At 31.2% G+C, this 15,532-nt stretch overlaps 3 protein-coding genes across 3 annotated transcripts; 1 reads left to right on the top strand and 2 right to left on the bottom strand.

Annotated features, from left to right (window-relative positions):
• Positions 1-6: 6 nt before the first annotated feature.
• Positions 7-2,235, bottom strand: LOC108689230 (protein translation factor SUI1 homolog). Its single transcript, XM_018195907.1, is given in 4 exon segments — positions 7-324; positions 1,363-1,520; positions 1,910-2,213; positions 2,215-2,235. Coding segments are annotated over 4 exon segments (630 nt in total). The 3' UTR covers positions 7-177.
• A 1,609-nt stretch (positions 2,236-3,844) lies between these two features.
• On the top strand, positions 3,845-8,977 carry LOC108689188 (zinc finger protein 836-like). The gene is made up of 3 exons (XM_018195849.1): positions 3,845-4,286; positions 6,017-6,160; positions 6,658-8,977. The coding sequence occupies exons 1-3, from the start codon at positions 4,149-4,151 to the stop codon at positions 8,521-8,523; spliced, it is 2,148 nt and encodes a 715-aa protein (XP_018051338.1). The 5' UTR covers positions 3,845-4,148; the 3' UTR covers positions 8,524-8,977.
• Positions 8,978-12,164: 3,187 nt separating this feature from the next.
• On the bottom strand, positions 12,165-15,382 carry LOC108689268 (pre-mRNA-processing factor 19). The gene is made up of 8 exons (XM_018195982.1): positions 15,310-15,382; positions 14,574-14,723; positions 14,233-14,507; positions 13,812-14,006; positions 13,410-13,565; positions 13,108-13,338; positions 12,673-13,013; positions 12,165-12,309 (listed from the first exon to the last, which is right to left on the bottom strand). Exons 1-8 carry the CDS (start codon positions 15,326-15,328, stop codon positions 12,165-12,167), a joined length of 1,512 nt encoding a protein of 503 aa, XP_018051471.1. The 5' UTR covers positions 15,329-15,382.
• Between the last annotated feature and the right edge of the window lie 150 nt (positions 15,383-15,532).

Below are 15,532 nucleotides of genomic sequence, written 5' to 3'. Positions count from 1 at the left end.
ATATATATATATATATATTTATAATGTTGACGTGAAGTATAATCGGGATATCCCACGAGAAGTTTAGTGAATGATATACAGATTCAATTTGAGATGATCATGTAGAGCTGACGAGGGAGCTGTCTGCTGTTGTGGGTTGTGGCATGGATGGTAATTGTTGCTGTTGTTGTTAATTGATTAAAAACCATGGACTTTGAGCTGGTCAGGTTTTGCCAGACCCGACTTTGTCAGCCACTGGCATATATTCTCTCGTTGGTCCCCCTGCAGCTGCAGCACCTCCCCGTACTCCGGGTGCTCTATTACTGTCCCATTGCAGGCAAACTCCTGTGAAAATAAAAATGCAATGATAAATCAAGCAGGCATTCTTCGGAGCGACTTTATCTAGACAATTCAATTCCACAGAATGTTGGGTTCTTTTATCTCTCCCAAAGGAATGTATTCAAAACTTTGCAGATACCGTTATCAAAATGAGATACGGATAGTCACAGCTTTTCCATTACAGTTCTAATGATTTACAAGAAATAGCAATATTATAAATATTAAAGTGTAACATTTTTTAAATAATTATATTTAAAAAATTAATATTAATAAGTTGACATGACAAAGAATACATTTCATGCTTTAGCATTCATAGCATTCATAAGCATCATATATTCTTGTTTAATATTTGACAACAAGAATGAAATAATGCTTATACATAGTATAAAGTAAATGCATCCAAAATATTATTGTAAATGCACATGACTATTTTTAATAAGATACACAAACTTTATTTAAAAAACACCATGTCTCTTTCCATTGACTATTTTAATTTTGCTACAATTTATAAAAATTCGATTTCAGTTGACACAATGACAAGTTGGAGTAATTATGTTCTGGAATTATCTGTTGTGTAAAAATATAATCTTTAATGTATAAAAGATATTTTTTTCTTATTATTTTACTCAACAATAAATAGCGTTGAATTAAGAATACTAGATATTTTTAATATTAAATATATATGATTAATTTAACAGTGAATACACAAAGCGACTACAAAAAAGAGCCAAATCATTGATGATAATCAATATTCTCAAACTGAAACAAAGACTCTTCTCTATATGTCAAACCACTTGTAGTTGCACTCGCATGCCACACATTCCTAGAAGAACTTGCAAAATTACATCTGTCCAGCCTGTATCATCATGATTGTTTGCATCAGACTTATTTTTAGAGTTCTGCCTAATCGGCCGATGGTGGGGGAACAGCGAAGAGGGACAGAGGGAAGCAGAAATGACGGCGATGAAGGCAAGAGAAAGGATCAGAGAAGGGGATCTTCCCCTCAATGTTAGGAGGGGGAAGCATGGCACACTGAACACTCACCTTTTTACATGCTCTCACGATTTTCTTCAAGTCATATTCCGAGGAAAGTCCTTGCACCGTTGTTAAGGTTTTGCGACCATTCCGCTGCTGGATCCTTATATGAACGAGGCCGTCCTGGACGTCATCGTCTGAACCCTTGATTGCATCTGCAAAGGGGTCTGCGAACACAGAGACAGAAGGGAGACAGATGAATAAGTGAATGAATGAGTGAGAGAGAGAGAGAGAGAGAGAGATATCAGATCGCGCGACGTGTGGGACGCTCCCAGCGCGGGATAAACGGGATTGCGCAGGATGATGCAAAGCAAAGAGGGTCGAGAGCGCGCGCGAGTGGCGAGAGCTACCCCGTCGCCATTTTGCTCGATTCAAGGGGGTACCCAAAAGCGATGGTGTCGCGTTTTATTGCCTTCGTTCGCAAAGGACAACGTATACGAGGGAGATGACGGCGAAAAAAAAAAGAATAGGAAGATATATACACGGGACAGAGATGAGGAGAGAAGAGAGGAAGAGGGTGCGACAATGCGCATTTTTTTCAGCGCGTTTCACTCACCGAATGTGTTGAGATTCTGGATGGACATACGACAAACAAAAGAGATCCCTCGGATGATATAGAACTGCGGAGCGCAGATGACAGTCGTAGGAGCAAGAACGTGGAGAGAGGTTGCTAAGATCAGCACTTGAACGTCGCGTGAACACCACCGGAGCACAAACGGACTCGATGAAAGCCAAGCGCGATGGCCGTGTACGCAGCCGGAAGTAAAAGTTGCATTTGTCACGGCGCGATGGGTGGGGTTGCGCGTGGTCAGCGTGTTCCTAAAATGAGCCGTGGGATTGGCCGCAAAAGCGCGCGATTCGCCGGCGTTGTGGTGACGTCATAGCCAGCGGGAGAGAGCGATTGGCGCGCTGGCGCTATGTCGAAAAATGTGATTGGTGAGCGAGTAATGACCTAGTTTACATTGTGCAATTGGATGCGTTCAAACCGGACAAATTTGTTCGCCAAGCGAACAAGCGATTAATTGCGATTGGTTGGATAAGTTGACGTATCGACTTTCTTATTAATTTCTTATTAATTTCTTATTAATTTCAGAAGCGAGAACCAATAACCTAAAAAAAAGAATCTATAAGTAACAATCAATCATATTCATTTGCTCGGCAGATAGGCTAGATGCTTTATTAATTAATTATTTTTTAATTAATCGCTTTTTTTAATTCCATCACTTTGATGCATATTTAGTTTTATTATAATATTACTTAGGCCGTAATCACACTGCAGGTCGGTTAGAAAATATCCAAACAAACTTGCATAGCCGCATACGCGTATACATAAAAAAAAATTATCCAATTGCATTTCTTTTATAGAGACGCTCGTAAAATGTGATTGGATAATTTTCTTTATGCATACGTTTAAGGGAGGAGCACAGACTCTTGCATAACACATAACACGTAATACATAAGACAATGTATCAATCGAAGGCCTTCATTTCCTTTTTTTCCATGAAATAAAGTTCTCTCTAATTGGTTGATTTTCTTATGCTTCATATTTTATTATTTCTTATGCTTCATGTTGCGCAAAAATCTGTGCTCCCCGCTTTATGGCCATAGCACAGACTCTTGCATAAAGCATAATGCATAGTGCATAAGAGAATCAATCAATCGAAATTCTTCTTTTTTATAGACTAGGAGGAAAGAAAAGAATGGCAGCAAAATTTTTGCAACTGTTGGAAATTTTCTTCGCGCTGATTGAGTTATATTTTTAGAATAAAAAAAATGGTCCAATCTCAGCAGAGAATCATAAAACGGTTGCAAAATTGTTGCGTTCTGCTGAACGCAGCCATTCTAATTAGTTGATTCGTTTGTGTACTATGCATTAAGCATTATGCAAAAGTTTGTGCTGCAATTTTTACGGTTGTTAGAGTCTTATAAGAGAAGCGCAACCAATTTTAGTATCGCAAAAGTATTAAAAAGTATTAAAAGAAGTAAACTAAAAATATCATCGTCAACTTGTGTCGACTTGTGTCATCAAATGGAGAGCACTCAAAATCCATCAATCATCCATTAAGCAGTTATTTTTAGTACACAGAAATAATTCATCAATTGACTACTAAACACGTAATAGCAATGACCAATCAAAAGCGCGCTTCCCTTATAAATTAGAACTCTATACCCATAGTCATACTTTGTACTTAAGGCTTTCTTAAATTTATTTTTAGATGCTCAGCAGCCAACGAAATAATTCGTAGAATATCTAAATGTATCTAAAGGATAAATTTAAGGAAGCCTTAAATATAAGGCCTGACTATAAATACGAGTATAAGAATATAAAGCTCACTTTTTGCAATTTTCACTCTCATTTCGAGATACACAATCGACTCCTCAGAAACCAATAGTCATGCAGTGAGGGCGCCACAAATGGCAGTATCGAAAACGTCTGGCTAGTATTTAAAAGTTTGTGGACGTGACTGAAGTCTGGCTCAAATGTGATTACTCTCCGAGAATCCACAAGAATCTCTTGTGTTGAATTGTCATAGCAAGTAGTAACGCCAGTGTAGTTGTCTCCATTTTCGCCCCTTCTTCGTAGTATTCGGTTCACATTCTGGCGTCACGAACGATAAGGATATTTATTTTGTTGCGTTCTTTTAAAAACAAAAAAAACAAGCAAATTCGTAAAAGTAAGGAGAGAGGAAGAAGCGTTGCTTATGCGATACGAAACGACAAGCGTGGATTTCGATCGATTCCCACCTTGCGATAGTAAAACGTGTATGTAAGCAAGCACTGACGAATACATAAGAATGGATGTGGTGGAAGAGGGGGAGGCGAAAATGTGCAGGCTTTGCGGCCAGTACGAGAAAATCTACATCGATGTTTTCGGCGAGGAAGGTATCAAACGTTACCTTGGTTTTAAGATTCACAGAAAAATTAATATCTTGGTGAGTTATATATTTTTAAATCTTGATAAGTATTCTCTTTTCTAACCTGAGTATGAGTTGGAAAAAAATGATACAAAGAAAATGTTTTTTCTTTTTTACTATATATATATTATATACATAATGTTTTTCAAAATAACGTGTATATTTGTATGCAGCATATCTTATTTCTTTGTGTAATTTACATATTGCTTTATGCTTTATGTTTATCATTGCAAGGAACATTTTTCTCAAAATCAGGAATATCGAAACTTTTGAAATACAAATCTTATTCTAATAAATCCTAACTATGATTAGTTGTTATTTGCAATGCTTATAGGTTTCAATGTTTTTCAAAATACTAGAAGATAATTACAATTTTTTAAATAATTAATTTAATTGAATACTCAACAGTTTTTTGACATTTAGTATAATTAAAAAATAAAGCACTAAGATTTGTATGACTGATGTTGAAATGTCTTGTTTCTTTTATTTATTCATCTTCACTTCTTTCTTTATTAAAAAATTAAACAATTTTAATCAATAATACATTGCAATAATCTGTAATTAATGAGAATTTTAAAGTCTAATCTACATTGTGATCCTTTGCTTCCTTTTTCTTGTCCTTCATGCCTTTTTTTTTCTTTTTCACTGTTTTATTTATAATTGCATTTCTTTTCACATATTTCTTTTCTCTTCTGAAGTTCGTCAATTTTTATCTCAGGCGATAGAAAAAATGAAAAAACTAGGTAACAAGAAAACAAAAAACATCGCGTTGAATACAACGCTGACAATTTAGGTTAGATTACATTAAAGAGGTTAATTTATTCTATTTTACAGTAGACATGCAAAAACAATAAGCACAATAATTTTTATAATAATAGTGACAACAAAAATGCCGTATTAGTATAAGAACAGACCTTGATTATCAGTCTGTGTCTTAATATTTTTATGTGAAATAATGTTTTTCTTTAGTAATCATAAGAGACAAATTGTAATATGATGATGTTTGTTATTTCCAGGACAAATGTATTACAAGTAAGAAAACAAAATGAGTACATTGTTGATTAGACTTAAAACATCTAAGTTTTAAGAAAAAGTACAAAGATATTTGCCAAAATATTGATAGTTAATATTCTTTTTTAGCATATCATTCAGAATAGTAAAAGATTTTTTTTTTATACTTATTCTAATATTATAACTAATAGTAGATATTTTACGTAAATTATTTTTGAACATTCTTGCAGAATTTTTTATTAAATTATTACTGTTTGAAAAATAATAAATATACAAAAAATATTTGTATTAATTTTCAAATATACAAGTATATATAATTGCAAGATTATTGTATGTTTGTGCAAATAATTTTTTGTAAAAAGAAAATAGTAAACTTTTTTTAAAAATTGTGAATAATAAACGTTGTAATTATGAAAATTATCAATTTAACTTTGTTAACAATTCCAAGCTTATTGTTGTCATCGAATATTATTAAATTTAGTGAGGATTAAAATTTAATGACATGTCATAAACTGTTATCTATAGAGCAGAGCAGTTATATTTATGTTAAATATTTTATGTAGAAAGAAAAAGTGACAAGAATTAGTATAGAAATTATATGTAGCTTAAGATTTTATTTTTTATTTTTTTCAAATATGTATATCATAATTATAATTTTCAGAGTAATTACATTTTAAATATTACTTTTTAAAATTTGATTATTAATTTGTTATGTTACTTCCGTTTATGAATCACAGATAGATGAAAAGGATCCTCTTCCCAAAGCGATCTGTGTTCAATGTCTGGGTAAACTTGAATTTGTTTGTGATTTTCAAGAAGAATGTCTGCGCACCCAACAGGTGTTACGTGATCAGTACAATCTTCCACCATTAACAGAGTCTGTAAGTCTCTATTTTGTTTATATTTTATTTACGCTCTATCACTCTTTTATCATAATTAATTTTTCTATGTTGTTTCTATGTTAGTTTCATAATATATTAGTATAAATTCAAATTCTATGAAATAATAAAATACATATAAATAATAAAATAAATAAATAATAAAAATATAATTAAACCTAAACTTTAATTAAACAATTTATAAGCGATCTTTCACGAAATATTTTTCTTTTTTTTCACTTATTAATAAAATGTATAATTTTAATACAGTATTATCAAACATTTTTTTTGCATTAAAATTATTATGTATCTTTTATTCATTATTGAAAAATTATTATAAATGAATAATAAATCAATATAAAATATTTGTGTGAATAATATTATTAAAATTTGAACAAAAAAGGCTTAATTTCTCAAATGATTTTAAATTTATGTATGTTATCAAAATAGAGGCTTATTCCACTACTTACTTCTATATTTCTAATTCGATTTCTCTCCAGACAGAGGTAAAAAATGAAGAATCAGCATTGCTGGTGGGTACGTCATCATCAGATAATAACAACAGTATTGAAAAAGATCTTAATTCTACTAGAAATAATCAAACCGAAGACATAGTCAAAGATTCAGTGGAACAGCAGAAAAAAAGAAATACCACGAAGATTTTAAGGAGCCTTCGTAGTCAACAACAGCAACAACAAGTTTCCAAGTGCAATGATGAAAATGCAGGAAAAAGTGTACAGACTCAAGGTACAGAATCATCACCGTCTCGTTGGCTTAGAAGCAGGCAAAGCGCAGATTCATCTGTGGTGGACAACGAGAAGATTCCGATTGCAAATAGATTAAGGAGTCACAACAATGTGGAAACCAATAATCGTTCTGTGAATAATAATAATAATAATAATAATAATAATAATAATAATAATAATAATAATAGCAATAATGAGAATACAGAAAAACAATGTCCGAAGCAGCAACAACAACAGGATTCATCGGTGACGATTCAGTTACCGACTACAGCTTTGAATAAATTATTGACGATTGTTTCTAGCTCTCCCGATATCGACGTTTCTGTAAAAGAGACAAGAAATCGGAATAACGATGCCGAAGATATTAGCTTTACTGTGGAACTGTGTAAGAAACAAAATGATGAGGTATCGACGGTGCGAGCACGGGTTTTTCCTGATCAGGGCTATTGTCTAGTCGATACAGCAATCGTACCTTTGTTGCAAAGCGAAAACAGAACAGAAGTGAACAGTATTGTCAATAGCATTCTTAGCAATACGTCGTCGAAAAACAATAGTCCTGTGGCAAAGTTAAAAGATTTAGCGGAGTTGGAACAGCAACTGGAAGCGACACAAAATCCAGAAGAGCTCTTTAAAATTGATGGCGAGGAGATTAAGGTAGATGATAACGTGGAGCACGTGGTAAATGGAACACAGAATGGTTATGCATGCAAACTCTGTCGAAAATTCTATGAACGCCGAGATAAGTGTACAGTTCATGTGAAGACACATCTCGGTATCAAGCAATATACATGCGTCGTCTGCAACGCCAAGTTTGTTTGTAAATCTGATGTAATGAAGCACATTCGATGCTCCCATACTAATCCCAGACCCATACAATGTCCCAAATGTCCTAAACGATTCAAATCCAAATTTTATCTAGCTGAACATGACAATGTTCATAAGGGTATACGACCGTACAGTTGTACAGACTGTGAACAGAGTTATCACCACAAGGTTTCATTACAGATCCATATGAAGTCGCATTTACCACCGCAAAATTTAGCCTGCGAATATTGTGGCAAAGTCTTCCCGTTTCGCACGCGATTACTCGGCCATATTGCAAGTGTTCATATGAAAAAACGACGTAATTTTCGTTGTCGCTTTTGTTATAATCTTTATTCGAGTTTATCGGTGCTAAACGAACATATCAAAACTCGCCATGCGACCACATATACATGTGAGACATGTGGCAAGACTTTTAAAGTCGCTTCCAAGTATAAAGCGCACGTACTGCAGCACTCCAATCCTAAGCCGTTTGTGTGCAATGTTTGCAATAATCGTTATGCTTCTAAAGCGTTTCTTAATGAGCATTTGTTAAAGCATGAGGGTTTACGTAAACACATATGTCAAGAATGCGGCGCGAGTTTTGCACAAGCGAGTCATTTGGCTGCTCATCGTCATGTACATGGAGAAAAGACGCACGCGTGCCCGGAATGCGGTAAAAAATTCAATCGTCGTGACAACATGAAAGTGCATCGTAAACGGCATTTCGATGAGAAAAAAACTAGCATAGCTAGCAAGCAGAAAGTTACATCCAATAATAACGTAAGTGCTCTTACTACGACTGTTAACGAGAAGTAATAACGAAATTCATAATAAATAATCATTGGAGAGGAGAAAAGACTATAGAGATCTGTACAAATCTCTTAATAGACTGGACCAGAGTTCGCGATGAATTGAAGATATTGAAATTGAATACTTAATAAGAGTATTTCGAAGTTGCTCAAAGATGATAGTCTTTTGCTTATACACAATTGGTGCTTCGATGAATTCCCAATGTCATTCCTAATGCTCTTATCTTTAGTACAGCTGAACTCTATCTCTCTCACCTATTCTTAACTCGTCGGGACCAAATCTCTCTATTCTTAAGCCAATATTCATAGTTTTATTTCAAGATCATTTAAATTTTAAATATCTTAAGATGTTAACACAGTTTGTGATTGATTTATGATATCTCAAGTTCAACAATACACTTAAGATGGTCTTAAATAGATTATAAGAGAATTGACTATGAATACTGACTTTAATCTTTTCCTTCGACCCCATTCTTATTTTAATAATACATACAGAATGAAAATATTGATCACGCCAGAGACAAGTAATGACAAATGATACTTTTATCATCTATTTTCTTGTTCTACGTATAATTATATAATTATATAGAGTGTCTTCGAATGTTTTATTTTTTTTCACCTTTAGCTAAGGCTATAAAAGCATAAATATGAAGAGTTGAAAAAGTTCATTAATAGCCGAAAAAAACACTTTTTTGTACATTTGAAATTGATTATCTCAAAACCTATGGAACGTATTAAAATCATTTTAATATCATTTGAAAAATAATTGAATTCTCTATAATTTTCGTACAATTTTACTTTTTATTATAAATTGTATTCTCTCTGATATTTGTAAAAATGGACACTGATTTTTTAAGGAAGTATTTTTCATGTTTATAGAAAACTTTTTATTCAGAATTTAATTTCCTATAAAATCTCAAAGTATCACCAAAACATTCGAAGACATCTTGTATATCTAGTATATAATATGTAAATTAGTGAATAAATAAGGAAAACATGTTAAAGATAAAGATTCGGACCTCTTCAAGGATGAGTTTTTCAAATTAAAATATACAAAGTATTTTAGTGGAATACCAATTTCAAATGATAAATATTACATCTTATGACAAAATTTCTTTTACTTGAAGAATTGTATTTCTGAATATTTATTTGCCACATTGTGCTAAAATTGTAAAATTAATTAAAAACTAAAAAGTACATATATGTGACAACGTGCCTTAAGAAATCAAGAATACAGAGGTGTTAAGAGAATAGAGTGATTATTACAATAATAAATTTTTTCTCTAAACAAATTTTAGTATTATTTTTGACAGAGGTTACATTAATTTTCTGTTCATGAATTATCTTCGGAATTATAGCAATATTTTGTCTTTTTTTTATATTTGAATAATTGAAATTATCAAGTTTAAGAACATTACAACCTTAATCTTTTCATTCGATCGTTTATATACAGTGAGTATTAATCTGTCATATACTGAAACGTGATGTATCTTAGCTTGTAATAATGCGCGCCTTTTTTAAATTTTTCAAGAGTTCAATAAGTTTCCGGGAGATGTTTATCATATTTTGTAATATAGACAATACGTTCAGCGAATTATGCCAAAAGTATGATTTCTCGAATAATTGCATAGTTTTATTATAAATTTTATAATTAAATATGTGTGTGCGTGCGTGTTAGTATGCATGTATGCGTGACATTAGAAATAGGGCTTCCAAAATCAATATTCTATAATCTATAACAAGAGTAATGATATTTTCTATACATCTTTACACGTATCTTATTCATAGTTGTAACAGTTGCAACGACGTTCAATCTCTTTTGGAGTACGTTTTACAGTAATTGTTATTACACCGTGCGATAGCATTTTTTATACATGAAAAAAAATCGATATGTGCGTGAAAATAAAGATTAAAGCGAAATCAAGTTATTTGTGTCTTTTATACACATTCAAGGCTTGAAGATCATTTTGACCGTAGTATAATTTTGCGATTATCTAAAAATCATATATTTTTGTAAAATTTTGTGTAAAATTTATGGCTGAATTCGAAAATGAAAGCGATTAAAATAAATAGCATCATATAATAGCATTTTATTTTTCACCATTTTGTTCTTCTCCAATTGCTATAATTTTGTTATTTTCGTATTTAGTGACAAATTATAGAAATACATGGTTTTCAGATAATTGTAAAAATTCATCTTGTACTACAGTCGAAATGATCTTCAACTTCAAATATAATAAAAAATAACTTGATTTTTCACGATGATTTTTCGTGTTAAATATAAAAAAAAAGAATTGTTTGTGTTACACGGTTACGTAATTATATTAAAACTAGAAAAATTGTTAGATATTTAAAGTATTATGTAATTTATAAAATGTGTGAATGTATTTTATTTGTATACCGATACAAAACTATACGAAAAAGATAGCAAGCAAGTGCCTTGATTCAAGTCTTCGATGTCATGAGATAATCTACAAAGGCAAAATGGTTACGATTGATAGTAGACTATGTGTGTGTGTGTGCGTGCGTGCGTGTGTGCGTGCGTGTATGTGTGTGTGTGTGTGTGTATACATATATAAGTATTATGACTGTTTTTAAGTAGAGTTAATGGCAGTAGTAAAAACAGAATTTTAAGTTACAAGCTGTCAAAAATGATTTTCACTGTTAAGATTATGAACTATTGTATAATTAGAATACTCATAAGATATCATGTGAGTTGGTATTTATAATAATTGCCTACATAAAAAATTTTCCTATAGTTTTACGAAATAATCAGCAGTATGAGCTATTTTGTACGTATATATACATAATTAAAAGATAACATATGTATAATCAGAAGCTAATACTCTTTTCTTTGTTCATTAAAGACGTACATGTGTTTATTACACGTAACAGATAAGTGATTTTATACACTCGTACGTGCGCGCATATTTGTATATTTATATAGAATTTTTATGATAAAAATGTTGTTTAATGGGATTCCACCACGTTGCCTTAATAAAGGTTTAATACTTTTGGGACATTTGTGGTTTCGTTTAATTTATTCAACATTCAAATTTCTTAAAGTTACATATTGATATTTTTTAAATGTAATTTTGTTTAATATTTACTGTTAATAACAGTGGATAGACTAATAACTTACTAGATCTTTTTTACATTTATAGAATTTTACTTAAAAGAAATATATAGAAAATAACGCTTTAGATGTTATATAAAATATTTATTTTCTATAAGATGCACGTATGTGGTTTAATGATTAAAAATCAAAGTTTATACAATTGTCATTTATTTGCACATAAAGATGATATATTTTTTGTAAAAATTTATAATTTAGCAACGTTTAAAATTTTTATAGTTTAGCTGAAAAATTCTCATTTTACAATTCACATTTGAAAGAAAAAAGCGTAACAAATTCCTAATTTACATAAGATTCTTTTAAGATTACGTTGTCCAAAATGCAAAGATTAAATAGACCTTACAATATTATGAACTTACCATCAGTATTCATTATTTATTACTTATTCTAATCTTTTTATTTAATAACATAAGAAACATTTTAAAAAAGTTAAGTCAATATTTATCGAATCGATTAGACATTTACAAAGTAATCTTCTAATCCAATTAAAAATAATAGTCATATTTCTATATTTATGATAATCCGTACAGTTTTAATGTTCTATCCATACTAGTAGACGCAATATATTGTGCATGCTTTCCGAAACGGACGCCAGTGGCAGCGGCTGTGTGATCATTTAGGACTTTCAATTCCTGCCATTGCTTACAGAGATATACCCTAAAACAATACAATTACATATATAATATAATCTTATATTATACAATGTTAACACATCTCATAGCAAATTTAAATTTAAAACAATAATAAATTAAAATATTATTAAAATATGTGATACTGTAATTGAGAAAGTAAGATTTTTAAAGATATTTTGTTTAATATAAGACTTTTATTAATAGGAATTTACTTAGTATATGATTAATTCTTTATATTAGTTATTAGTATCAACACTTTCGAATAATTAATAACTATCAAGGACTAATAAATTCGATAAGATATAAGATAATTTCGATTTCGTCCTTTCATTCTTTATTTGATTTATTCATATAGCGATCTAGTTTAATTTATTGCTCAACATTTTACCTGACATCCGTTCCTGCCACAGCCAAATAAGTTCCACTTTGATCAAAGCAAATATCCTTTACTTCATAAGATTCCTCCAACTGTAATGTTTTGAAGTTCTTCAATTTACGCAAATCCCAAAGCTTGACGCACGAATCTTCCGCAGCTGTTGCCAAATAATATCCATTCTCGGAAAAACTAATCGCCGTGATTGGACCAGTGTGTCCCGGAAAGTTTGCTACATTAGATTGTTCTTTTAAATCCCAGATTTTCACTTGAGAATCCGCAGTGCCAGTGCCGAAAATCAAACCATCAGGATGGAATTGTGCAGTTGTCAATGGTTGTCCTGCTTGTCCTGCAATCTTTAAACAATCAAACATAATATGTGTAGGACTTTTTTTTATCATACCATAACCTTTCTAATTAAATATAATGGTGTGTTAATTAAAAACATACTTTAGTTAATAATCTGCCGGTACGTATATCTGAAAAGGCCCAATGTTGATCTAGAGAGGAACTCAGTAGATAATCGCCAGTTGGATGTAGAGACAATCCAGTCACAGGTGCATCGTGAGCTTTCAATAATAATGTTGTTTGACTGGTAGCAACGTTCCACACACGAATTGTAGTATCGGGTGACGCGGTCATCACTACATCCTCCTCTGGATGATAAATAACTCGTGTAACCTAAGAAGATAATTCAAAAAATTAGTATGTTTAAGGAAGTAATAAAACGACAATTTAAATTGATTGCGCACTTTTTTTGTATGTCCTTTGAGGATTGCCACTACTTGCTCAGTATCCTTGTTAAAAACAGTAGCATTCTTATCAGCACCACCTGTTAAAATCTTGCTAGTATCTGCATTGTGAATATCAAGTGCCAAAATTCCAGGCACACTGGCAGAGTGAAGTCCCTAAAATTAACATAATTATTTTTAACATTAATAATGATAATTAATTCATGTTTTTTTATTTCTTAAAAATTTTTAGAATTAGATAATAATTGTTATTGTATATTATACCATTAGATTTCTTTAATGCAGTTCTGACTTTATTTAAACCTATATATTTATAACATTATATATTTATAAAAATCCTTAATAGTGATATATCCTGAATAGTAAATTTTAAAAATTTTATAAAACTTAACAAAAGCTTACAGGATGTGATGCGAGAGTTTGGAATGACCGGATACTGTCCTGAGGCATAAGGTCTTCCGGTACTGATCGTCCACGCCTTTTTCGCTCTTGAGTAAGAACAGTTGCTCGCTCTTGAAGTTTCTGTATTACATCTTCAGTAATACCAGCTTGTTCCATTGGTTGCGTTGCTGTGCCACCAGCTTCTACTGCCACAGCCTAAAGAAAAAATATAACTTATTAAGAATTATAAACATATTTACAATTTATAATATACATAAAATAGAAAAATATATATATATTTGCTTTTATGCGTATATATTATATATATATAAAACCTATATAATTTTATATATATAAAACCTATATAATTTTATAAATTAAGATATTATTAAATATTTATAATTTAAAGAAATTCAAGAATAATCAAATAATGATAACATACTGGCTGTGGGATTGTAGCCTGAACAATTCCAGCTTGTGGTTTGAGAGTAGCAAGAGCCTCTCTAGCAGCAGTAACTTCCTTAGTCAATCTAGCAATCACACGGCAAGCCGCATCATGTTGATATAAAGCATGAGATAATTCCTGTCTTGCAGTCTGGAGCTGCTGTCGTAATGTAAATGAATGCAACATAACAGCATCCCATTCATCTTGCATAATTTTTAATATTGCTGGAATAGAAGTTGCACTAGGTGGTTTGGGCTTGACAATTGGAGTTGCTATAACAAGAAAAATTATAAATTAAATAAAAATAATTATGTAAAAAAATATAAGTTTAAAAATACCTTTAATATCAATAAGTTGTTCAATGGCAAGTTCTTTGCCATTAATAGGATCTACTCCATTTTCAGTTACATATTTTTCTATGAGACGTCTCTCAAATATTGAGCCAGAGACAGGAGATATTACTGGATGCTCTGGTACTTCATTAGAAACTGAAAATTATAAAAATTTATAACAATCTTTATTACATCTCGAAATTTTATTATATTAAGATTTAAATTATATATGAATTTACATATAATATAATATAATTTTTTTTATAAGTATTACTAATTGAATTAATAAGTTATATACATAAACATTATAAATAAGCACTTACAATTACATAAGCTACAAGATATAAATGTAATTATGCTTTCGTAAAATTTTCTTTTTATTAACAAATCATCCATCTTATTATTATATGTATATTATAGAACTAAATCATTAGTTCTATAATAACACATTAGAATATTCTAAGGCTGCATTCCATTGTACGTATAATGTGCATTTTATCCTTCTTTAACACTCCGCGAACAAGGATAAAACGATACTTCATGTTTTATGCGCGTTATATGTACAACGAAACTAGGTTATGTTTGCTGACTGTGCCGGTATGAAATTTCTTATTTCTTCAACAACGCAATTTTGTGTTAAGTATCGTTATATAAACTTGCATGTAAATGTAGGCATCACATAAGGATAGTATCAAAATAAAAAAATAACTCATTCATGATTTATGTTCCCACAAATACTTACTCGCACAAGATAGCGCCATTTTCTCGATTAAAATATGGGTGCATTTCCACTGAGCGCGTCACGCGTCGCGTCATGAAAAAGAGAGAGAGAGAGAGAAATTATGATTACTTATAAGATGAGATGTTTTCATTGGTTAATTTATAAGGATGCGACTCGTGATGCGCTCAGTGAAAACGGATTGAATTAGACCGATTTATTTAGTATTTACATTTAATATATGTAT

Source organism: Atta colombica, unplaced genomic scaffold (genome assembly GCF_001594045.1).
Source record: "Atta colombica isolate Treedump-2 unplaced genomic scaffold, Acol1.0 scaffold261, whole genome shotgun sequence".
NCBI lineage: Eukaryota > Metazoa > Arthropoda > Insecta > Hymenoptera > Formicidae > Atta > Atta colombica.
Note: the sequence above shows the minus strand (reverse complement) of the source record. Positions and strands in the feature narration are given on the sequence as shown.